Here is a 23,840-nt window from a genome sequence, read left to right on the forward strand (position 1 = left end):
CACAAGTCTACTCCAAAGCCATCAAGAAAAAAATACATACACACAGTATATCTTTTATATACATATACACACACATTTGACTATGCAAGAGATAATATGATAACCCCCTTACACACCATTCTTTATCTTATTTCACTTAAGTTCAGCCCTGTGACTGATTCTTACGTATTTATTCGGTGTAAAATGAGGTCTGTATAGTTAGCAACATGTTATATTCCATAGTGCATGGACATTCCTACCAGGTTACCAAACACATGCCTTTGTTCAAGGACTTCATGTTCTGGAAAGACACTTATGTTCCACTTAAAGAAATCCATTTAAGAAAAGCTACATACCGTTCTATTTAGTGCATTAATTGTTTCACGTAGTGTAGCTTCACTGAGTGCTGTCCTTCTAGAGAGTACTTCTTCATGTTTACAGCTGTATCTCCAGGTGACATCAACAACCTCAAGCACAAGTTGAAGAAGAAAATAAAGCAACCAAAAATTCCCACGTATCTTGCTTCATTTAAAGAGTCTAGTTAATCAAAGTACATTTTTCTATAATAATTCTGAAAATTACACTAAGATGGAATACATCACACCCTTGCCTCAGGGCAAGTTTATGAACATCATTACTCCTACCTCATCTTTGGAGAATGCAATTATGTAGGAGAGCTTCTTTCCCCACCCAGCTTCATAGAGAAGAGGTTTATCACAAACATTTTCACAGGGATCACAGTGAAGCCATCTTTTCTGAGATGAAGAATATACTTCAGTCCACACATGATCTATATAATGAAGACCAAGAATAAACAGTGAATTATAAGGACAGATCCAGTCTTCTAATATTGTAGAATATTGAAACTTTTCCTCGTTGATTAAATGAAGGAACAGGTGAATGAAGATGTTTTCTATTCATCCACATTCAGAAAGGCTACCAGAGCTTTCTCTTTCCATCTCAGGATCACAGTCCCTTAGATTCAACTAAAGATTCTGAAGTCAATCATCTAACCTCACTTGCAGAGCTGTATTTCACCTCATCAGGCAAGACAGGAAATTGAATTTATATCATCTTTCTCAGCTGAACTGCATAACTCTGTATGCTGCCTGATGGCTAATATAATCTGAGAACCATAAAATATATAGCCTCATTTTGAATAGGTTTGTATTAACATTACAATATGCTAGAATAGTGGTACCTGTACAGTCCCAAACGTATCTAGCTTCAAACCCTACAGCTCTGCAACACAGTGTAAAACAGTTAGCCCACTCGCCACAGCGTCCACATCTGGTTTCCAGAAGTTTTTCAGGGTTGTTATACCTACAGGAGAAAAAAAAAACCAAAAACATTTCACCTTTCAAAATGTTTACATCATGACTGTCCTTGTGATTATCTGAACAGATTTCAGTGCCATTCAGTCCACAGAAGATAATGGAAATGATTGCTGTACCGCACAAAACAAGTGCGAGCAGAATGCTACTTTTGCTTTGACTCACATAACTCTAACACATGCTTATAGCAGCACTGAAATGAATCCGTTTTTCTCAGTTTTCAAAATTGACTTAGAACTAATCTTAAAATATGATTTTTTTGTATGCTGGTCCTTTTGATAATTAGAAAAAATATTTAAAAATTGGATATTTGGTCCTTTGCTAGAGACTCGGCAAAAGATGTGCAATACCCTTTGTAGTTTCCCATAGAAATTAAAGTTTTCCCTGAAATAACAAAAACTTACCTACACACTATCCAACATTAACGTTTTATTTAGAAGCTGTATTTTGTCAAATTAACAGTAAAAAAAATAGTAAGAATAAAATCAGACAAATACTCAGAACAAGGCCACACAGAAGAAAGCAGTATATTGTTTTCTAAAATCTCTAGTCTCACAGAGCAATTACTGGTTCATCAACCGTCCTATCATGTTCCTTAAAACAGCTTCTCTAATCTCTCAACCAAAAACTTATCACTTGTTCACAAAATACCCAAATGCAAAGCTGTTTCCTGAAAGACAAGAAAAAAATAGACAAAGTAAATCTTTGTATGCTCACCTTGGGAATCTATTACAGAACTGACACTGGTTGCAGTAATGATTTTCCACTCGACTGACATTCCACCTTAGATCATCATCAGTAGGCAACAGGTAGTCATTTTTAGGCTCTGTCTGCCCACCACACCTGCTGCAAGGAAGATTATTTACCCAATGAAAAAAGTCATTCTTAAACCACTCCAAGAGCTCCAACAATAAGAAGTCTTCTTCATTTACATGTGCACCTGTAAAATTTACACAACACACAGTTAGGAAAAATAATTTAGTTGAACTTTTCAGTATCTGCATAAATCACTCCCTCTGGGCCTTTATTGTATTTTAGAAATCTCGTTATAAAAAAATCCTCATATGTTACTTAAACACAGACAAAAAAGAAAATCTACATACTCAAGACTGAACAATGTCAAACTGTACATGTAAAGCACAAAAATCTGCACTGCTAAACACTACAGCTAGAATAAAAATAAGAAACTACTCGGAAAAATAAGTCAGATGTACAGTGAAACCTAGGAAAGTTTCTCACGCCCTTCACATTCTTCCAGCGCTTTGGAAGAGAGTGTTAATTCCCTTTCTGATCCCGTTCCCAGCAGAGGGGAAACAGTCCAGGAGGTCCCTGGAATGTGTGGAAGATAACTTCCCGGCACAGCAAGTGCCCCAATGAGGGAAGAAGCCCCGCTGGCCCCGCTGTTTGCAAACAGAGGAGGACTGGTGGGTGATGTGATGGTTGGGGGCCGTCTTGGGCACAGCGATGGCGAAACGACCGAGTTTTAGATTCTTGGAGAAGAAAGGAAGGAGGGCAGCAGAACTGCCGCCTTGGGACTTCCAGAGGGCAGAGTTTGGCCTGTTTAGGAGGCTGGTTGACAGAGTCCCTTGGGAGGCCGTCCTGAAGGGCAAAGGAGTCCAGGAAAGCCGGACATTCTTCAAGAAGGGAATCTTGAAGGTGCAGGAGCAGGCCATCCCCATGTGTTGAAAGATGAGCTGGTGGGGAAGACCACCAGCCTGGCTGAGCAGAGAGCTTTGGCTAGAACTCAGGAGAAAAAGGAGAGTTTATGACCTTTAGAAGAAGTGGCAAGCAACACAGGAGGACTACGAGGATGTTGTGAGGTTATGCAGGGAGAAAATTAGAAGGGCCAAAGCCCAACTAAAACTTAATCTGGCTATTGCCATAAAAGACAATAAAAAATGTTTCTATAAATACATAAGCAACAAAAGGAGGGCTAGAGAAAACCTCCATCCTTTATTGGATGCGTGGGGGAAACATAGTGACAAAGGACAAAGTACTTAATGCCTTCTTTGCTTCAGTCTTTAATACTGAGACCAGTTGTTCTTCAAGTGGAAGATGGAGCAGAATGAAGTTCCCATAATCAAAGGGAAATGGTTAGCAAGCTGCTACACCACTTAAACACACACAAGTCTATGGGGCCATAGGGGATCCAGCCCAGGGTACTGAGGGAGCTGGTGGGAGTGCTCACCAAGCTACTTTCAATCATTTCTCAGCAGTCCTGGCTAAGTGGGGAGGTCGCAGATGACTGGAGGTTACCAAATGTCACACCCATCTACGAGATGGGTCCAAGGAACTACAAGCCTGTCAGTCTGCCCATGGTGCCGGGGAAGGTTACGGAGCAGATCACCTTGAGTGCCATCACAGAGCATGTACAGGACAAGCAGGTGATCAGTCAGCACGGGCTTATGAAAGGCAGGTCCTGCTTGACTGACTTGATCTCTTTCTATGACAAGGTCACCCACTTCGTGGATGAGGGAAGGCTGGATGTTGTCTGTCTAGACTTTAGTGAAGCCTTTGACACGGTTTCCCACAGAATTCTCCTGGAGAAACTGGCAGCTAAAGGCTTGCACAGGTGTACTCTTCACCGGATAAAGAACTTGCTGGATGGCTAGGCCCACAGCGTGGTGGTGAATGGAGTCAAATCCAGTCGGCAGCTGGTCACAAGTGGTGTTCCCCAGGGATCAGTACCGGGTCCAGTTCTGTTTAGTACCTTTATCCACGATCTGAATTAGGGGATTGAGTATACCCTCAGTAAACTTGCAGATGACACCAAGTTGGGCAGGAGTGTTGATCTGCTTGAGGGTAGAAAGGCTCTGCAGAGGGATCTGGACAGGCTGGATCGATGGGCCAAAGCCAATTGTATGAGATTCCACAAGACCAAGTGTCACATCCTGCACTTGGGGCACAACAACCCCATGCAGGGCTACAGGCTTAGGGAAGAATGGCTTGAAAGCTGCCCAGTAGAAAAGGACCTGGGGGTGCTGATCAACACCCAGTTGAATACAAGTCAGCAGTGTGCCCAGGTGGCCAAAAAGGCTAATAGCATCCTGCTTGTATCAGAAATGGTGTGGCCAGTGGGACTAGGGAAGTGATCGTCCCCCTGTCCTCAGCACTGGTGAGGCTGCACCTTGAATATCATGTTCAGTTTTGGGCCCCTCACTACAAAAAAAGACACTGAGGTGCCAAAGCACTTCTAAAGAAGGGCAACAGAGCTGGTGACGGGTCTAGAGCACAAGCCTTATGAGAAGCAGCTGAGGGAACTGGGGTTGTTCAGCCTGGAAAAAAGGAAGCTCGGGGGAGACCTTATCCCTCCCTACAGCTGCCTGAAAGGAGGTTGTAGAGGTGGGTGTCAGTCTCTTCTCCCAGGTAACAAGTGATAGGACAGGAGGAAACAGCCTCAAGTTGCACCAGGGGAGGTTTAGAGTGGATATCAGGAAAAATTTCTTCACCAAAAAGGGTTGTCAAGCATTGGAGCAGGCTGCCCAGTGCTTGAGTCTCCATACCTGGAGGTATTTAAGAGACATGTAAATGTGGCGCTTAGGGACACGGTTTAGTGGTAGACTGGGCAGTGTTAGGTTAACAGTCGGACTGGATGATCTTAAAGGTCTTTTCCAACCTAACCAATTTATGATTCTAATTATTCTTCTCCTATTCTTAGCTATTAAACTAGAAATAATTGCTTAGGTTTCATAATCCCAAAGAACCAGATACTGGCAGCAGTCTAGACAGCCAGGTGTAATATGAACAGACTTTTTACAAATACAATTATTGTAGAACACAAACTACACCATGTGAAAAAGTTGAGTTTGTTTATAAATTCAGCAAACAAGCACCTTTGTCAGGTACCCAAGCTAGACACAGGATGTCTTTATCTTCCTACTCTAGCTGATTTTACCACACAAGACCACCAGACTCTTCTGGCCCATTTTCCTGTGTTCACAACAGGTATTAAATCTACTTACACACTGTCACTATTCCACCGCCTGAAAATAAGCCCACTTTGCCTAATTAACAAATTTTAAAATCTCATCTTCTAAGAGAGATCCATCCCTTCTAACTCGTTAGAGTCTTCAAATGCACATTCTGCTCCAATGCCCAAAAAGATACTCTTCCTTCTCAGCATCACAAACATTCAATTAAGTCCTCTTATTAACTCCATCTAGGCCACACTGAAATAATAAATATTAACAGCTGGTTATTTGATGTACTGCAGTTGTAGTCACAATGCAGACAGGTCTGACTAATAAATATGAAAATACAAAAATTATCTATAAAAATGCTGTTTCAAGGAAGTTGAACCGAATTTGATTACTAGCTCCTGTTTCAGGACGGCAAATTAAAACTAGGCAAAATGTGTGTTTTACTTATTTAAGCTCAATTAGTATCTTCCTCTGAAGCTGAAGTAGTCTTTGGTACAAAAGACTCTGGGGGGGCCCTAACTCTATTAAACACACATTGCCAAGACCATGAAGCATATTAGAAAAGATCATGTTAATCAAATCAAGAAAACCTGACTTAAAATTGTAGTAAAATTTCCATTTTTACTTCTATGTGAAAAACATTTGTGCTGAAAAACTCAGACAAGGTGTGATTGTTTACAAAATGGATATGCTTGTATATTCAGACTTTCTACTAAAAGCTGAATGAGATTTTGAGCACAGGACATTCTCTTTTCTTGGATAACAACATACAAAACGGAACCTATCTATGAAAATGACTGCTATCATGAATATTCATCTCTTGGTTTGTAAAATAAATCCTTCATGAAAATATTGTATGGAAAGAATGACGAATGTGATTTATTTGAACAGAAAACACTTGGCTGTGATATGCAGCTGTTTTTGATGGCACAATCCATCTTTCTGATGGAAAGTGGTAAGGGAAACAGTAAAAAAAAGTCTGTATTTCTGGTCAAATGACCATAATCCTACTAGCCTTTATGAGCCAAAAATGCCTATTATGGATTGTAGGGGAAGTCCCAAAAACACGTGTCCTCCAGCACTAAGCAGTTATTCATACAGGTGACAGTCTTAATATAGCAACACAGATAAACCAAAAAAGCTGAAAGGGCCAATTACCCATACGTCCCATACACAGTCCATTCCCAAAGGAATGTTTCTAGGAAAGCATTTTTAAAGAGCTTTAAAGTGTCACAATCCAAAGCAGTGGAGTTCCATCCCTTCCTCTTTATTTGTATCTAAATTAAGGTCTGGAAGCCATTCTGAATGGATCAGCTTCATGACTTGGGAAGAAGCACGTGGAAACACCAACCTCCTCCTTCCTTCTCCCTTTTAATAATATGCACAGCAGAGTCTAAGAGGTATGCTTGTCTTTATTTGCCTTTTTAAAGGAATTTAAATAGTTTTCATTTATTACTGTTAAGTCTCTTTTCCCCACTGCACTGCCCTGTGCTGCTGAATGAAAATGCTTTGTACTTGTTTACATGGTTTCCTACTTCCCAGTATAGCTTTATAAAAAGAGAAAAATGACTAAGGAAAGCTAGCATCAACAAGTTCCCTAATGCCAAAGGCACAATTACATGTTAGTGTGCACTTGTATGAGACGTCACAACATAAGAGCTTATTTTTGGTTTGCAAGTCAACAGCATCCTCATCAAGTTAGCCTACTTGCTTCAGACAGAGTCTTCTATCAAAGATTCACAGTGAAAATATTTTTTTGATTTAAATAAGGTATTGGAAGCATGTTCTTTTTAATATATTTATCTCATACAAGAAAATTTTCACTATATTGCTGAAACAAATTTAAAACTGTCACTTATAAATATAAATGTCATTTTTAACTGACAAAGACTGTACATTTCAAACAAATTTGCATTTATGAAGAACATATAAATTTTAGCCTATATTTCACTGCTAGATCCAAGAGGATGTCATGTGAACAGCTCTATTCATTTAAGCATTAGCAAAGTGATTCTTTGTATCAGGTCGTACCTTGGGAAGGGGTCACGCAAAATATCACCAATAATATCACAGTAAAAAAAGAAGCAGCATTTTGGAATGTTACTGTGAATTTAGAATTGTAGTACCTACAGGAAAATTGCACTCTGACAATTTCAAAACAAGGCCCACTCAAACAAGAAGCTCCCCTACTCCAGTTGTAGGTACTTCACTCTAGATGCAAGGAATATATCAGTACACGCTGAGCCCATTTGTTTCCCTAGCACTCTTTACTACTAATTCAGAAATTAAAAGTTCAACATTTCTATGTGGAAGTAGTAAAGGATGAATGGCAAAAGTGAAATAAAAAAAAAACAAACTAAAACACTAGGAGAGAATAGAGTAGAAAATTTGAAAATTAGAAAGAAAGCAATTCTAATTTAGAGACAGCATTTGGAACCTGCAGACGTATGACCAAATCCACCCACCTAAAGCACAGTAGACATATGTATCACGCAGATGGTTTGAATGACTATTTCTTGTTTCATATACATTATAACTTGGCAGCGTTACCTTTGTCCAGTCCTGTAGCTCGTACTAGCTTTTTCTGAGCCTTCTCTTTCAATTGCTGGAGGGGAATTGAAGCTAGTGCTTTCTCCTGAATAGAAGGATTCTCATACATCAATACGAGATGCTCAAATTTTGTTTGAAGTGTTTTCATGATATTTGCAGCCTGCAAAAGGATTTTCAGTCACAAGATGGTTTATGAACTTCCATCTTAAACCAGAACCCTACGCTCTCCTATTTTGGTTTAAGTCAGTCACAATTCTATACTCATAGTTACATTATGTATTTCTTTCCAGGCAAAATGTTTATTTGTAAAGATGTCAATAAAAACTGCAGACACCACCACCCAAACTGTAAAGCCAGCCTTGTAATCCTTGAGCATTCTGAATGGTGTCCAGAGTGCAAAGTATACTGATTCAGGGAGAAAAGATTGCTCTGATGGCAAAGTTCTTTACTTACTCCACAACCCTCATCCTCCACCCCCATTTCTTTTGGACACCTTTTACCTGAAATCCACAAAATAACCTGTAATTCATGCCATTTCCTCGACACTGCCGCACCAGTTCGCAGAACTCTATTATTGATGAATGCCGCTTTTCTATTTCTTAGTCATGAATGCTGCTTGGCTACTTCTACTTTCTTCTCTTGAAGATAAACTCCAGTACAGATTTGAATAGACAGCTCTGTGATCACATACTGACCAGTATTTCACTAGATAACAAATATAAGAACTTCGGTCAATTAACCTAGGCGTAACTTAGTGGCAACTAGATGTTGCTCCCAATAAGATCCACCCATATCTACTAAAATAAATAGCTAAAGTTAATAATAGTGGTGTTACTAACTGAACAAACTATTTACTCCCACTTAAAGGGAGACAACACAGAAGATGAAATGGGATTATAAAATTAAGAGTCTTGCATATTTTAGGGAGGAAGCCCGCGGTACTGCTAAATTACCTTTTCCCTATTGCATTACCCTTGTCAACCATCATCTTTGTTTCATCAAAAACCCCCCACTTTCCTAAGATGCTAGCAGCAAACACAACATAATATACAGGGGTGAGAGCTCTTCAGAAGATAACTTCTTCCAAAGCAACATTTAAATTAGGAGTGATTATTTTGATGCTGGACAGTACTACAGGACCAGTCCTTATTTTTCATAATTGCTGAACAGAAGAGTACTGATTTTGCTCTTCCTGGAGCTCATCAACTCCAAGTAACTGGTTTAATATCATAAAACCAACTGTGTTGAGACTCACTCCAACACAAGCTGAAAGAACAGAAATACAGGAAGTTAGGGACTGCCAATGGATTATAGATCTTCATGTTCTGTCAGCTTCCTGAAAGAGCGTTTGGAGATACTGCTCAGCAAGTCTCCCACATTCTTTAACATTCAGATTTTCCCACAGGGTAACACCATTAGTGTTACAGTAGTGCTTAACCAGTTTCATGGAAACTGCTGTATACCAATGAAGTCTTATGCAAACATCCAGATGTTTGGTGGATCTCACTGCAAATCTAAGTTTGGATACCTCTTTCCTCCTATAAACACTCTGTCATCCAGCAACGGATCAGAATCCATCCATCAGAATAATGGCTAGCCAGAGCTTTCCTTTCCCCGAGTTTCAAGAACACCTTACGATAAGAAACACAAAAGAGCTGCAGATAAGGCAAAATAGTGATGGGTTAGGTCCCTGTAACAGTGCCATTTAGGAATATTCCTGTGCTATTTCAAGCAATCCACTTCTCCCTGTGCTTATTAGGACTCCTATGAATCACAGGTGTAACTCATAGGCAAGGAATAAAAACCTTTGCACTATAAAAACCACTCTAAACCTCCCTGACATGTCCCAGCAGCACATACAACAATAATACAACTATACTTCAGCAGTATACTCACCAAAAAACAAAACACTGCCGTGCAAGTAAATTGGCCAAGTCGTAGCCAGAAGTTATTTTATGGACTTCCTTCCAGTCAACCCAGACCATACAGACCAAGTTCAGAGAGCTATGAGTGTAATTCCCTGAAGAGATCAGCTGAAATACAGCATTCTTAACAGAGTGCCAACACAGCATTAGCAATGTCTCTAAATAAATTTAGTCCCATCACTCATGCTGAATCTCAGGAAGCATGGAAAAATAACAGTTGCCAAGAAATAGATCCACAATTCTGATGGCTAGCGTAAGACAGGGCAGAATAACTACAAATAAGAGGGATTAACCTCAGAATACATCAAGCATTAGCTTGAAGTCTGCAAAATTTTTCTCGCTGCAAGACCAACACAATTTTTAAAGCTTCCAGTACTGACCAGTACTATGGCAAGCCACTCTTAAGATTTCATAATCACTTCCAATCACCACTGCAGAACTGGCTGAAACAGTAAGACCCAAGAAGCAGACCAAAAAAAAATTTCAACTAAACCCAGTCAATATATTTTAAAGGCAACTACTGGCATGCTATCATAGTTAGACCAAATGGCTCAATATGCAAGTGCCTACAGCAGTTCCTTTCCCAAAGGACATTATGGGTGATGATGGGTCACTGAGGGCCCTCTCCCCAAAAGCCATCACTTCAGTCTATGCTTTGCCATTTCTCCATTGATCTTATGTGGGTATTGGGAGGGAAGAGTATGTCATAGTTCAGTATCCAACAATATACTGATAATATCATTTAAAAGAGACAAACTCTGTTTAAGGATTTATGAGAAGCAAGCTTTTAGAAGGATTCATCTTACACCAACATAAAGACTGAAGCGACAAGGGTTCTGGGGGGGAAACTCTTTAGAAAGTTAAACCAAAGCACCCCTCAAACTTTCTATCAAAAGGCATAACTTCATTTTTCAAAGTTGTGTGAGGTGCTAAGAGTCTTCTCCCATCATGCCAGGTAACATCAGAAAGGACTCTGCATCTCTCTCTTGATATGGAGCTTCATCTCAGCCTCTTGGACAAGGAAAACACAGCCTAGGTAACTACAGATTCATCCTTGCCTGGCTAAATTCCTGTCCCTCACAACAGTAATGTGAAAAAAGAAAGCCCACACCGGCTACATAGAGGTCATAATGCATGAACTGAGTCAACAAAAGTTTTAAACATTACAGTTGTGCTCCTGTTGTTTTCCTGGCTCCCAAGTACCACAGTATATAGCCCTAGTCTTAGCTTCGCACCCCCTTTGCTCCCCCACCTTATTGTTCTCTTCCAATACAAACCAGCTTTTTTTTCATTACACCTATGAGCCCAGATGGCAACTGAGCACCACACAGCAGCTTGCTCACCCTTCCCCCTGTCAGGAATGGGGAGGAGAAAATGAAGCACAAAGGCTCGGGGTGCTCACCCATTATGGTCATGGGCAAGAGACAGACTCCTTAGGGGAAGAAAAGAAAACATCACTAATTCAAATGCTAACAAAAACATCCCCTAACAGACAAGGTGGAACACTGAGAAGCCCACCCCATCCAAAACCACCTCTCCCCACCCCTCCCTTCTCCCCGGGCTCAGCTCTGCTCCCCATCTCTCTCCCTCCTCCCCCAGCGGTGCAGGGGGCAGGGGATGGGGGTTACAGTCAGCTCCTGCTCCATCCTGCTCAGGACAGGGAGTGAACACCGCACATTGCTCCCCTGCCCCACACGGCTCCCCTCTCGCTGGAGACAGTCTTCCACGAACCTTCTCTGCAGTGAGTCCTCCCCACGAGCTGCAGCTGTTCCCGAGCTGCTCTGGCGTGGGTCACCTCTGCGTGCTGCAGCCCTCCCAGCACTGAATTACAATGTCAGGGACCTCTCCTCCTCTCAGAGCCCAGGCTTCTTTTAAGCACAGCCGCCTGTCCTGGCGTGGGCTTCTCCACAGGCTGCAGGTCTGTGTCTACTCCACCATGGCCCTCCATGGGTGGCAGGGTGGGCAGCCCTGCAGTCTCACCACAAGATACAGGGATCTCTGGCACACCTCCCCCATTTCCTTCTCCTTCCTTCCACTGACCTGGGTGTCTGTTCTTCTCCCAACTCCTCCTCACAAGTCCCCACACCCTCTCAGGTTCCCCTTCTGAAATACGTTCTCGCTGAGGCACAGCCACCATCGCTAATTGGCTTGGCCTTGGCCAGAGGTGGGTCTGACCTGGAGCCGGGGGAACTTGGAGAAGCTTCTCACAGGGGGCCGCTGCTGTATCCCTCTCCACTGCGATCAAAGAAACACACCACAGAAACCCAGCACAACGCCCTGGTCAATAAAACATTTATGGACATCTTCAACAAAATCTATTGCTTATATTCCACCTATGTCAAGTTAGATGTTGAAGTTGCATGGAGACTGGAGAAAACACACGAAAACTTCAGAAACCATTGCAAAATTAACGAATTCCTCTAGTGCAAGCCCCTGCTCAAAGCAGGATTAGCTATGAGGTCAGACCAAGTTGCTCTGGACCTGACTGGGTAAAGTCTTGAAAGCAGCTACATTTGGAGACTACATAGCCTCTCCTGTCCCAACTGTTAACTCTTCCTCAGACTTTTTATTCAACCTTATGTCTACAAAGTTTTCAGGTTATAATTACCATTTCAAGAGATTGCACAAGTGGTGTTTCTGGTTGCTGATGGGCAGGGGGAAGAAGAGAGTCAGCAGGTCTTGAAGGTTGGTGTGCAACTGTCTGAGAGCTGGTGACAGTTTCAGAGGATCCTGATCTGTGGATTTCATTTGGCTCATTCAGTCTGCTACTTCTCTCTCCAGCAATTAAGTCTCTGATTTTACGTAGCTGCTCAATTGAAGCTTCCTTAGGGAAAACCAGGTGAGTTTCTCCCTAAAATTTAGACAAATTAATTCAGCAGTTAATGCAGGTCTAAGCTAGACAGCTGTTTGTATCTATTGCTAACAACTATATCTGAAAATTAGCATGCTTGATAGGATTCAGCCTTCAGATTAGGTCTTTTACAGCAGAAGCTATTAGATCAAGAACCTACAGTCAGTCTAGACAAAAAGAGCTAATAACAACATGCTTTTGTTAGTAAGTTTTCTGGCAGAGCCACATATGGACAACGCAATTCTGGTTTGGCAAAGAAAGCAGCAACAACAGAAATGAACAACAAACGTTCAGTTCTCACAGTACAGCAGTGAGATGCTAAGCAACACAATGTTGGGGGAAGAAGCCCAGAATGGCAGCTGCTAGAAATTTCCTTCTATGCTGCTATCTTTTCGGTCTTACGAGTTTTCAGATGGGAAATATTATTCTTTAGACTTGTATCCAGCTTGATTTCTGGGTCCCTGTTTTTGATTGTAACATGATTACTGGTAGCACAACAAAAGATTAGTAATTGTGACAGAAGCAAATATCAGTGTACTTAAAGAAATAGGTTTCTGAAAACATGAATATTCTGAAGCATTCATACTTTAAGAGTTTCAGTTTCTACCACTGCAGCACTTTATTTATTAAACTGAGTAATTTGTTTATCCACAGTTACCTTAGGTCACCTATCATTGTAGATGCAGTGCGTCACTTTAACACATATAATCACCGCAGAACTAAATGGAATGTATCAATCCAGTGGAAGAGTCCTCAATTTTTAATTGAAAAAGTTGGCTTACCAAGCAGAGACAAAAGAAGGAACAATTTTAGTTATCACAGTTGAAGAGAAGTTTGTGAGCTCCAGCTTCAATTGATACAATAACCATAAGACTAAGACAACATGCTCTTAAAGATCTGATGGAAGTGGGAGTAGCACTTTATAACATGATTAAAATGACCACGTTATTACTGCTTGAGTGCTTTGCTAGCTACACTGACTACCTCTTGGCTAAAACACATCATTAAAAGTCATCTCCTGAGCACCAGCATGAGAATAAATCCACAAACCATTTCTCCTTCTGCAGTCACCATTTCTTTCAGCATACTACTTATTTTTTTAAAAAATTAAGACAACTACACTAATTAGCTTCACCCAAAGAGAAGGCAGAGGTCTCATGACAGCTGGGTCTAAATAACATTATATATGTACCCATACAGAAGCGTGGCGTCAAACAGACAAATTAAAGCAATGATAGGGCAAGAGCTCTGCACCATTAAACAAGAGTTCAGGTTTTACCCCAGCTCTCCTGTAATTACAAAGGCTACTTCTAGCTTAACAAGCTTTGGCAGTTTAAATTCCACCAACAGGGACCATTTCAGGACACAAAGCAATCTTCGAAATATGTCTTTTTGACTGCAACAGAATCAAGATTCACTCAAGGCTACTTTAGAATACAGTTTTATAACTGTTTTAAATGGGTAAGTCACACCCTCCCACTACTTTGACAGTCTGTTGCCCTCCACTGCTGTCATGACAACACTAGCACTTGTGTAGCTGCACTGTGAATTGGCCAAAAAGTATTTCTTTTTTCGTTTTGGGGGGATTCATTTTTAATCAGATCAGTTTCCCTTATCTAACACACTATGGGGCCACACAAGCCCTACTGACAGTAGGAAGAAGCAGCAGAATAGCAGGATTTACCCCTCACCCCCCTCCAAATGACTGTGTCACCACACAGATTTACAGTATGGAAACTACTGTCTGATGGTGCAGTCCAATGTCCACCTAATAGTGGGCTGCTACTAAAAGAAGGGGGTTTAACCCCATTTCCCACCATTTCCTTTGTGCCAGCATGGATGTGTATCTGATCACTAAGCAAACTAGTAGTGTGCCTGAACAGCAGAAAACCAATCTTATCACAGATCAGGTTAGCTCTAGCTCCACCAGATTTTTGAAGTAGCCTCATTTAAATTTCCTTTTGGTTAATTTTAAATATTCACAAGCAAGGACTGAAAGAAAATAGTGATTGGCTTAAAATGTAGTGCCTTGCAAGTGGGAAAGCAGAAAAAAAAAAAAAACAACAGTTTTAATTTTTAGTATGACTGATGCAGATGTTATAGATTACAAAGTTCTACTCACCTCTTGAAATCCCATCTCAAATAAACATTCAACTGCTCCTCTGACAGGCAACAGCCTTGTGGAAAATGCTGGATTTCCAATCCGAATAAATCTGTATTTTTCTTCATAAGGATTCCTGAAGAAATTTAAAGGTTTAATTATGTTTGCAAATTAAGTAAACACTTAAAAGCTGGGTAACTGCACTAAGCAGCAGTAGCCATTCATAAGAGATTTTTTAAATGCTTAGTTTCATTCATACCTTATAGACAGAACGTGAAACCTATCTAAAAGTTTATCCTTCTGCGTTTAACTTTGAGAGTTACAGGCTGGTTCTAAATTCCAGTTTGCAACTGAAGTTCATAAAAACATGTTTTGTAATCCTAGCCAGCAAGGCTTAGTCTGCAGTGACGCTTAAAAGACAACTTCCCGTCCCCGTCCACCTACCTGGCAGCATTCTAACTGCGCTCCTCAGCTCGATGCGGGCTGGTTTTAGATCCACTACAGAAGCTATGTTAAACTTCCTGGTACCTGGGTGAAAACTACTGCATTCTCTTTACTTCCTTAAGGGCTCTCAGTTCCCCTTTCCTCTTTCAACTCTTCTAAGCCTTCTTCTCTCCTTTCTTTACAGGCAGTCACCCACCGCTGTCACACAGCAGAGTTTTTGCAAGCGGTTGACAAAGCAGATATAGACAGGGAGGGGCAGCTCATACATCTCAAGTTGCTTGAAGACACGAAGGTCAATCACACATACTGGTATGTATCTATCCTACAGAACCAACTCACAAAACTTCAACTGTAATCGATACCAATCTCACCGAGTCAGAAGAGAAAGGCAACAAAAAAAAGCAAGTTACTATTTTAGCATTACTCGTCACGCATCCACTAATTTTTAGGTGCTTAAATGCTTGCTGAACCAGGGCCAATGCAGGCTTTTATGTTTAACATCAAAAAACAAGCCCTCAAAACAAACCAACCAGCAATAACTAAAGAAATAAAAATCCAAGACACTACACTTCGGTGAAAAGTGACCTTACTTTTAACTAATGACGAAAAGAAACAAGATTTTTTTTTTTTTCCCCAACTTTGACATTATATAACACAACTGAATCGCAGAGCTCATCTTTGAGATGGTCCGCCCGTAAGCCCAGCGATAAACTGCTGCGTGTGAGTATGATAAACTGCTTCCAAAACCGGATGAGTAACCCAAAAGGAACTGCGAAGTTCGCCAGCGGACTCCGTTCCCTTAACGACACACGAGCCGAAGCGCTGGACCCGCCAGGCCGCTGCCGCCCGACCGCTCCCCGCGCTACCCACGCAGTTCGCCTTCGGCACCCACGCGCGGCCGGGACCAGCGAGCCACGGCCGGGACCAGCGAGCCACGGCCGGGACAACCGAGCCACGGCCGGGACAACCGAGCCACGGCCGGGACCAGCGAGCCACGGCCGGGACAACCGAGCCACGGCCGGGACCAGCGAGCCCCTCAGGCCCCGGCCCCGGCCCCGCCCCCCCCCCCCCCCCCCCCCCCCCCCCCCCCCCAAAAAGGCACCTCCCGCCGCGCCCCCGCTCACCGCAGGATGTTGTCCGCGTAGGTGAGGAGCAGCCGCGAAGCCTCCAGGAAAACCTCCCGCCCGTTCCGGCACAGCTCGGTGACGGCGGGGGAGCCCGGCGAGGAAGGGGGCGCCACGGTGGCCGCCCTCCCGCCGCCCGGGGCGCGCGCCCCCGGGCCCGGCTCCGCCACCGGCGCCAGCACGCGGCGCGCATGCGCAATCGGAGCGGTGAGGGCGCTGCCCTCGGAGCCGGCGGGTTCTGCGTGGGGCGGGGGGGGGGGCCTTAAAGGCGCAGAGCGTGCGCGGCGGGCGGCTGCCCGCGTTCCAGGAGCTGCTGAACTTCTTTATCCGGACCGGTTTTACCGGCGTTGCGGTCGATGTCGTGACCCGCCTGTGCAGTGGGGCCTCCTGCTCGCGCGTAGTTTTCGTCTCTGCTTTTTCTAGTTGTCTGGTTTGTGCTGTTAGTGAAAGAACGGCGGTGAAGACTCCTAGACAAAAAGGTCTGTGGGGCTTTGCTTCCTTAAAAACTCGAGATTTAAAAAGTTCCAGGCAAAAGGGGGCTTTACTGTGCAGAGGGGCTTGTGATTATTAGTTGACGTGCACTAGCTCTGCTTGTCTGCTTGTGACGGGTCGCTCTACTCAGCTTCTGTGATTTTTTTAAAGAAGATGGTACCTAGCCCTTAAAAAAAGATGAGATTTAACCCAAGGTAATTCGTTTATTTTTTCTTCTTCTGAGATTACAGTTATTATTCCTACTAGCATAGTTTAGAAGTCACCAATTCAGCCCTCTAAATAACCCCCCACACGCAGCCTGAAGGCAACCGACAGGAAACGATAAGCTTTCCCTCACGGCCTTAGCGTCACCCACTGAGGCCGTGGGTTCGTGTGGGGGTTTGTAGTGTTTGTTTTATTTTTAATTTTATTCTTCCTCTGCGTGTTTTAAATGCTCGCTTTGGGGGAAGGAAGCTGTTCCTTCGCCTTTCCCAGCCCTGAGGGCGGCCGCGCCGCCCCCCCCCCCTCCCTCCCCCGCGCGGCGCCGCCGGGCCGCGCAGTCCACAGCCGAGTTACCGATCCGCTCGCGCGGCTCCTCACCAATCGTGACACTGGGGATCGGCTGTCAAGCCGTCGCCCGACCGCCCCCCTCGCCTCTCGGGTGGTGCGACCCCGCGCCGTCGGGACGGGCGAGGGAGGCAGAGCCAACCATCGCGGGGCGGGGGGGAGCGCGGCCGGCGGAGTTACGGCGGCGGGCTGGGGCGGAGGGAGGCTCCCCCTAGCGGAGCTGGGCGGGACGGCAATGGCGGCGGCGGGCGGGGCGCGGGGCCGGCGTGCGGCGGCAGGGTTTAACTCCTGGTTTAAACATTAAACGTAGTTAATGCCCTTTAAACACCCAGTGACGCCCCATAGCTCTTGTTCCCGGAAAGAAATTACTCCCCGCCCCCCCCTCCCCACCCCGCTTGTTTTTCTTTGCAGCACGCACAGTAGTAACATGGCGTCGCTTGGATCAGACAAGGCCTCCGAATTATTTTATACTGGTTGATGGCACTTTATTAAAAGCTCTGTGGGGCTGTTGGGCACGCACTGCTTTAAAAACGTGTGCAATTACATGTATCGCCTCCTTATAAAATCCAGGCTAACTGATCTAAAATGACAAATTTGGGTTAGGGTTTAAAGCAGGTTCCTTTATAAAAACCTTTAAAAAAGCGCGAGGGGCTGCGGCGCAGGGGCTGCTGCTCCCACCTGAAGCAGCTGTGCTCGGCGGCCGCCCTTCCGCCGTCACCCGGCGCGCCCCACGCGTGGTACGTGGGGTCTGGCCGTGTTGCCTTCGCGAGAGGCGGTGGTGGTGTGGTACATCTTGCTCAAACGCACTTGAGGTACTGTCCCCTGACAGTCTAAATACACCGTGGCGGATAAAGGGTAGGTGGAGGTAGGAAGATGAGTCTTGTCCGAGATACGCCTTGGTGGCGGAGCCAGGAAGAGTTTCTTGACTCCTCCCGTTCTGAGTTTTTTAGACCATTCTGCCAGACATAAGTTTGGGATGACAACATCCTTAACGTGCTAATGGTAGGACATACACTTTCTCCCTTGGAAGAATGAAGCTGTTAATGCTTGTTGTTGATACCTCCAGCCAGCTGGTGGTTAAATCCCTGGGGGGAGTTTTGCAGCAAAACCAGAGTGCCCAACAGTTCACAGTGGTGCAAAGTCATATTTATCAGCAGTTTAAGCTAGAAGAGCCCACAAAGTGAACGCGTTTCTATGCCCTGTGTGCCATAACACATATTATTCCTGATTACAGGCACAGAAACTACATCCCTTTCTGCAGGGTTGAAAATAGGCTTTCATGTAAGAAGCAGGTTATCAATTCAGTGTACTTGGAATGTTTTTCACATTGGCTGCTTTATTGTGTTTGTGTCTTTCCCCCCCCCCCCCCCCGCCCTGTTACAGGAATGTGCTTGAAGTGATTGATTTCCACCATGTTCTCACAGTGCTCGCGGGATCTGTTAAAGATCACAAATCGGCATCTCCGGAGTCTGAATTTAAATCTGCGTTTGCAAAACCACAGAAGAGCTTTCAGCAAATCAGTGCCTGTTTGTCGAAGGAAAGTAGTTGTTACAGGTATTGGCTTAGTGTCCCCTCTTGGCGTGGGGGCTCAGTTTGTGTGGAAGCGCCTTCTCCAAGGAGCCAGTGGAATTGCATCGCTAGACGGGGAAGAATATGCAGGTGTCCCGTGTAAAGTGGCTGCTTGTGTGCCAAGGGGAAATGAGGAGGGTCAGTTCAGTGAAGAAAGCTTTGTGTCGAAGGCAGAGATGAAATCCATGAGTTCTGCCACTGTGATGGCCATCGGGGCAGCAGAGCTAGCCATGAAGGACTCCGGCTGGTCTCCCCAGTCTGAACAGGATCGCTTAAGTGCCGGTGTGGCGATTGGGATGGGAATGGTTCCGCTGGAAGAAATTTCTGATACAGCTGCTTTATTCAAAACAAAGGGTTATAACAAGGTCAGCCCGTTTTTTGTCCCAAAGATTTTAGTCAATATGGCAGCAGGCCAGATCAGCATTAAATACCAACTGAAAGGGCCGAATCATGCTGTGTCAACTGCTTGTACCACGGGCGCACATGCTGTTGGAGACTCCTTTAGATTTATTGCTGCTGGCGATGCTGATGTCATGTTGGCTGGAGGGACAGAGGCTTGCATTAGTCCTTTGTCCTTGGCTGGATTTGCAAGAGCTCGTGCGCTCAGCACGAGTTTTAATTCAGACCCTAAAATGGCATGTCGACCGTTTGATTCGCAGAGAGAAGGGTTTGTAATGGGAGAGGGTGCCGCTGTGCTGGTCTTGGAAGAGCATGAACATGCTGTACAAAGGGGTGCTAGGATCTATGCAGAAGTTTTAGGTTACGGACTGTCTGGCGATGCTTGCCACATAACAGCACCTAATCCAGAGGGAGATGGGGCATTCAGGTAAGAACTGTATGATGAATATGATGGCTAGTTCATATGTTAATTATAGTGGGTACATGTGTTTCTGGTATTGTACGCTTTTCCTAGAGAAATGCTGTTCAGTCTTCAATTATTATGCCAAAAGCCTGAAAACTTAATCTGAAAAACCAAAGAGCTTCTGGTAAGGTTTTGCCCTAGATTGTTTTTTTTGGTTTGGGTTTGGTTTTTTTTAAAAAAAGTAACAAGGTGAAGGCCAGTTCTTGCTAGAATCTGCCTTTTTGCATAGAGTTACGAAAACTTTCTCTGTTTGATGCTACAGCTGTTCACACAAACAAGTCTCAATGCAAACCTAATTTTTAAGATTTTTGTGGTACGGTAGAACCTTTTCAGGTTCTTCTTCACCCTTTGTCCATAGAGAAGAGGGGCCCCACTGCAAAAACAGGTCATGTCATTTGTTGGAGTCTGAAAGGGGAATAGCATTCCTAAAGAAATCCCAAGTGATGAAAGCTGTAGAGAAGTTGGAGGATCTGGTTTGTCAGAATAATCACCGTACATGTAATTAGTGTTAATTGTGATTGTTCTTGTTTAGAAAGTATTTTGGCTCTTCATAGGGAAGGTATTTAGATCATATGCTGGTGCTACAATCATGTTTAAATACTTAATTCTGATGCAGCTAAGAGGGTTGGTGGAGGGGCATAGCAGAAATACGCTTTAGTCCTGTTTAGTGAGATAGTAAAGCTTCCCCATTGTTAATCGCATCAAAACGAGTTCACAAGTAGATCATATTCATCTAATCATTATCACTGGCCTGATTAAATTGTCAGTGGAATTACACGTGTAAGTATACGTACTGCTTGTGAGCTCTGTGTAGGCTGGATACTATTGCTGACGTTGAGATCTTTAGTAAAGATTTACTTTGCGTTATTCTGAATGTATGTGAATATTTAATAACAAAATTCACTATATCGCTGCACAAATAGATCAAACTTCTGCATGGTATTGTAAAGCTGTGTTTGCATCTTTATTGGATTAACAGATTTTTCAAGAAGTGTAATATACCAGATTTCACTCTTGTGCTGTTTGGTCTCATATTTAATTGTTCTGCAGATTTACGTGTTGAGTTGAGTAACCAGGAGTGTCTTATCTCAGATTTTCAGACTTGTTTACCCTTGAGATGATATGGCAATATATTGTAACAGAATTTTTGTATATTTTATGATTGCAGTAGCATATAAATTGAATTCACAGTGGGAAGTAGTTGAAAGTTAATCTTGGTATCTTCAAAATGTTGAGCCGTTCCACCCCTGAGATGAGATAATACATTTTAATACAGTCTCCAAACCAATATTTTATTACTGCAGTAGTGTACGGATTAAATCTGAAATGTATATGCTTCTCTTACTTTTCTGTAGGAATTTTATTTGCCACATCAAAAAACTTCAGGGGAATGTATTTTTTTGTCATCTTCTAATAACTATTTCAGTTGGAGACTAATACGTGGGTTGAAATAAACCTGCAGGATAGGAGAGGCAAAGCCAGACTCAGAAATGTGGATATAAAGTGTGTTCTAGACAATTAATCTGTTATCTCCTTAAGCTAATATGTTCCTTGCAGCTGACATATTTAACTGAATTATTGATCTGTTTCCCTCGCAGTTCATCAGTAATCTTTTTTGCCTCAATGTTGGCTTACTATGTCTTGAGAGTGAGCATCAGTGGCCTCCAACCCAAGCTAAGCTGGATGCTTCTGAGGGTGGAAGGCTGCACTGGAGAGATTTAAATTTGTCCCGTAGCCTGTGGTATCTTTTTTCGGAGCTGCTTTTTTAAGTTTATGAAGAATAAGTAAATAAAAGAGCTAGTGGTCCTTTGTTCAAAGGTCGTGTGTTAAGCTGCACATGCAAGGACAGATGTGTGATTCATCCCCTTTCTGTGGGAAATCTGTGAGAAAATCACAGTATGAAGGCGTATCAATCTTTCTGTGATTTTCATAAAGCAGCATGTTTTATAGAGGCAGTCACAGTCCACAGGTCATCAGGAGTTGGAATGGAACATCAGGTGTCAGAGTGTGACTTTCAGTAAATTTAATTTTATATGTAAGAATTTGTGCTATCTCCTTGCTGCTGCAGGGGCAGGGACATCTTCTAGCCTTGGGAAAGCATGCAAAAGCAGCTCACGAGGAGCATGACTGAAGAATCTTTCTTTCATTTCCCAGTATTTTTGTTTGATAGACCAATTTTTATTCCTAATTCCCTAATACTGTAAATATGAGGGGAAATAAAATGAAACGTAAAAACTAGGGAATCTTCTTTTCACTTAGAATAGGAAGGGGATTCCTTGGCCCGTTGTACTGAGTGTTACGTGAATGCATTGCCACACCAGAGAAATGGAGGGAACCTAAATTTTTGTAATAATTTCAGGTAGTTATTTCTTTCTCAAATGTTTGCAAATTTGGCATTAAAAAGTGTCTTTGATATATTAATGTAGTCTGCAGAGACTGTTTGTTATATCTTCTTTCTTTCTCTTTGCATTTTCCCCAACTGGATTTTTTAGCAACAAGTCTGATTTTATAGTGGGCCTCACTCTTGAGTGGCTGAATGTAGATGCTAGTGTGTTTAGTTAGATGAATCCATCTCTTGTCATTTACATGTCTGGTAAAGTATGTTGTGACAAAAATACGAGGGAAATTCAGCATCCTGCCTTTTTTTTTTTTTTTTTTTTTTTTTTTTTTTTTTTTTTTTTTTTTTTTTTTTTTTTTTCCCTTAGGTGTATGTCTGCAGCAATAAAAGATGCTGGGATCAAACCTGAAGACATAACATATGTCAACGCACATGCAACTTCTACACCCTTAGGAGATGCTGCTGAGAATCAGGCAATCAAGAGACTTTTTAAAGATCACTCACGTAATATTGCAGTTTCCTCAACAAAAGGAGCAACAGGACATCTCTTGGGGGCTGCAGGAGCTATTGAAGCAGCTTTTACTGCCCTGTCCTGTTACCATGGAATTTTGCCACCTACTCTAAACTTACAGAAAGCAGAGGCAGATTTTGATCTCAATTATGTTCCATTAACAGCTCAGGAGTGGAATACTGAAAAACGGCGTATAGCACTCACAAACTCATTTGGCTTTGGTGGGACTAATGCAACTTTGTGCTTTGCGAGTGTTTAATTTACGCTGTGCATGTTGTGAAAAATGGCACGGACAGCTTTTTTCTGTATTGCCACCCTGGGTGTGTCTTGTGATCTTCTCTCAGCTCTGAGAATTGCGTGTTTGATACGTAGTAACTTTATTCACCCTAACGTTCACATCAATAATTCCTTTAGAAAGGGGGAACTTCTTTTACTCATTTTAATAAAATTAATGAAAGACCTATTCTTTGTGTGATAAAGAAGTTTTTGTTCTTGACTAGAAGAGGAGACATTGATCATTCTGTGTCTTTACTTAATTAGAATAGATTTTTCATAGGCATGTGGCACAGAAATTGCTTGGAAACATTTTTGGAGAGGGGAGGCTGACTAGCAGGTTAGGACTCCACAGTCATGACTTGATGACCTAACTGTGTGGTGCTGCAAGGTTTGTGACTGAGCTCCCCTTTGTTACTTGTTTCATTTATAATTCTGCCTTTTTCCTCATTGCGAGTTGCTTCGAATATCATAGACTTATGCACATTCTCCCACCCAGGTGACAGTCAGGTGACAGTATTATAGGAGTTAATAGGATTTCTGACAGTGGTTCATTTTCTTTTCAGCTTCATTAATTTCCATCTGTTGTGTTACCTCATTGGCCATGATACGGAGCGCTAACAGGGAAGTATGCATACAGCATGGCCTATACATCTGCCGTGTGGCACAGGGGTAGAATTAGTAGGTGATAACCTGTTTTGTTTTGAAATTTTGGACAAGAATAGCGAGGTAGATATTCAAGTATGGTATTGAGGATTTAAAAAATGGTTACACAGAAAGGAAGAAGACTCTTGAAACCCCTGTTTGTTCTGCCAAAATGGAAAAATAGGACTAGCCAAACTTGGTAAACAAAGGAATCTTTTAACAAACAAACAAACAAACAAAAAGCATGTGCAAGAAATAAGTCTGGGTCTGGTGTTGAGGATGAGAAAAGGGAAGAAAGAGAACAGGAAAATGAAATTATACCTAAAGTTGACATATTGATGGTGGCTGAGGTTGTCTCTGGCAAGGACCAAGTAAA

General features: G+C 42.8%; 2 protein-coding genes across 5 annotated transcripts in view; one reads left to right on the plus strand and one right to left on the minus strand.

Moving 5' to 3' along the window:
- Positions 1 to 17,695, minus strand: part of NGLY1 (N-glycanase 1) — a 30,638-nt gene extending 12,943 nt beyond the window's left edge. The window contains exons 1-10 of the mRNA XM_042806292.1: positions 17,685 to 17,695; positions 16,571 to 16,665; positions 16,229 to 16,466; positions 14,682 to 14,796; positions 12,317 to 12,559; positions 7,784 to 7,943; positions 2,031 to 2,253; positions 1,181 to 1,302; positions 624 to 769; positions 336 to 446 (exon numbers count right to left, since the gene is read on the minus strand). Of these exons, the coding sequence (XP_042662226.1) occupies positions 336 to 446; positions 624 to 769; positions 1,181 to 1,302; positions 2,031 to 2,253; positions 7,784 to 7,943; positions 12,317 to 12,559; positions 14,682 to 14,796; positions 16,229 to 16,466; positions 16,571 to 16,665; positions 17,685 to 17,695 (1,464 nt within the window). The remainder of the gene's footprint in view (positions 1 to 335; positions 447 to 623; positions 770 to 1,180; positions 1,303 to 2,030; positions 2,254 to 7,783; positions 7,944 to 12,316; positions 12,560 to 14,681; positions 14,797 to 16,228; positions 16,467 to 16,570; positions 16,666 to 17,684) is intronic.
- On the plus strand, positions 16,359 to 23,009 carry OXSM (3-oxoacyl-ACP synthase, mitochondrial). 4 transcript variants are annotated; one of them, XM_042806350.1, is made up of 3 exons: positions 16,359 to 16,435; positions 18,650 to 19,661; positions 22,403 to 23,009. In XM_042806350.1, exons 2-3 carry the CDS (start codon positions 18,679 to 18,681, stop codon positions 22,803 to 22,805), a joined length of 1,386 nt encoding a protein of 461 aa, XP_042662284.1. In that variant the 5' UTR covers positions 16,359 to 16,435; positions 18,650 to 18,678; the 3' UTR covers positions 22,806 to 23,009. The 4 variants fall into 4 exon arrangements, with proteins under 4 accessions (XP_042662284.1, XP_042662282.1, XP_032853033.2 ...); XM_042806348.1 differs by lacking the exon at positions 16,359 to 16,435 and adding an exon at positions 16,480 to 16,914; XM_032997142.2 differs by lacking the exon at positions 16,359 to 16,435 and adding an exon at positions 16,480 to 16,707.
- Positions 23,010 to 23,840: the final 831 nt, after the last annotated feature.

The sequence above is a fragment of the Tyto alba genome, unplaced genomic scaffold (genome assembly GCF_018691265.1).
Source record: "Tyto alba isolate M040663 unplaced genomic scaffold, T.alba_DEE_v4.0 Super-Scaffold_46, whole genome shotgun sequence".
In the NCBI taxonomy this organism is placed as follows: Eukaryota; Metazoa; Chordata; class Aves; order Strigiformes; family Tytonidae; genus Tyto; species Tyto alba.

Excerpts from the sequence above, each read along its gene's own strand:
- OXSM (XM_042806350.1), top strand. The coding sequence starts at position 18,679 with ATGTTCTCACAGTGCTCGCGGGATCTGTTAAAGATCACAAATCGGCAT. Across the intron at positions 19,662-22,402 it reads GAGGGAGATGGGGCATTCAG|GTGTATGTCTGCAGCAATAA; the intron begins GTAAGAACTGTA and ends TTTTTCCCTTAG.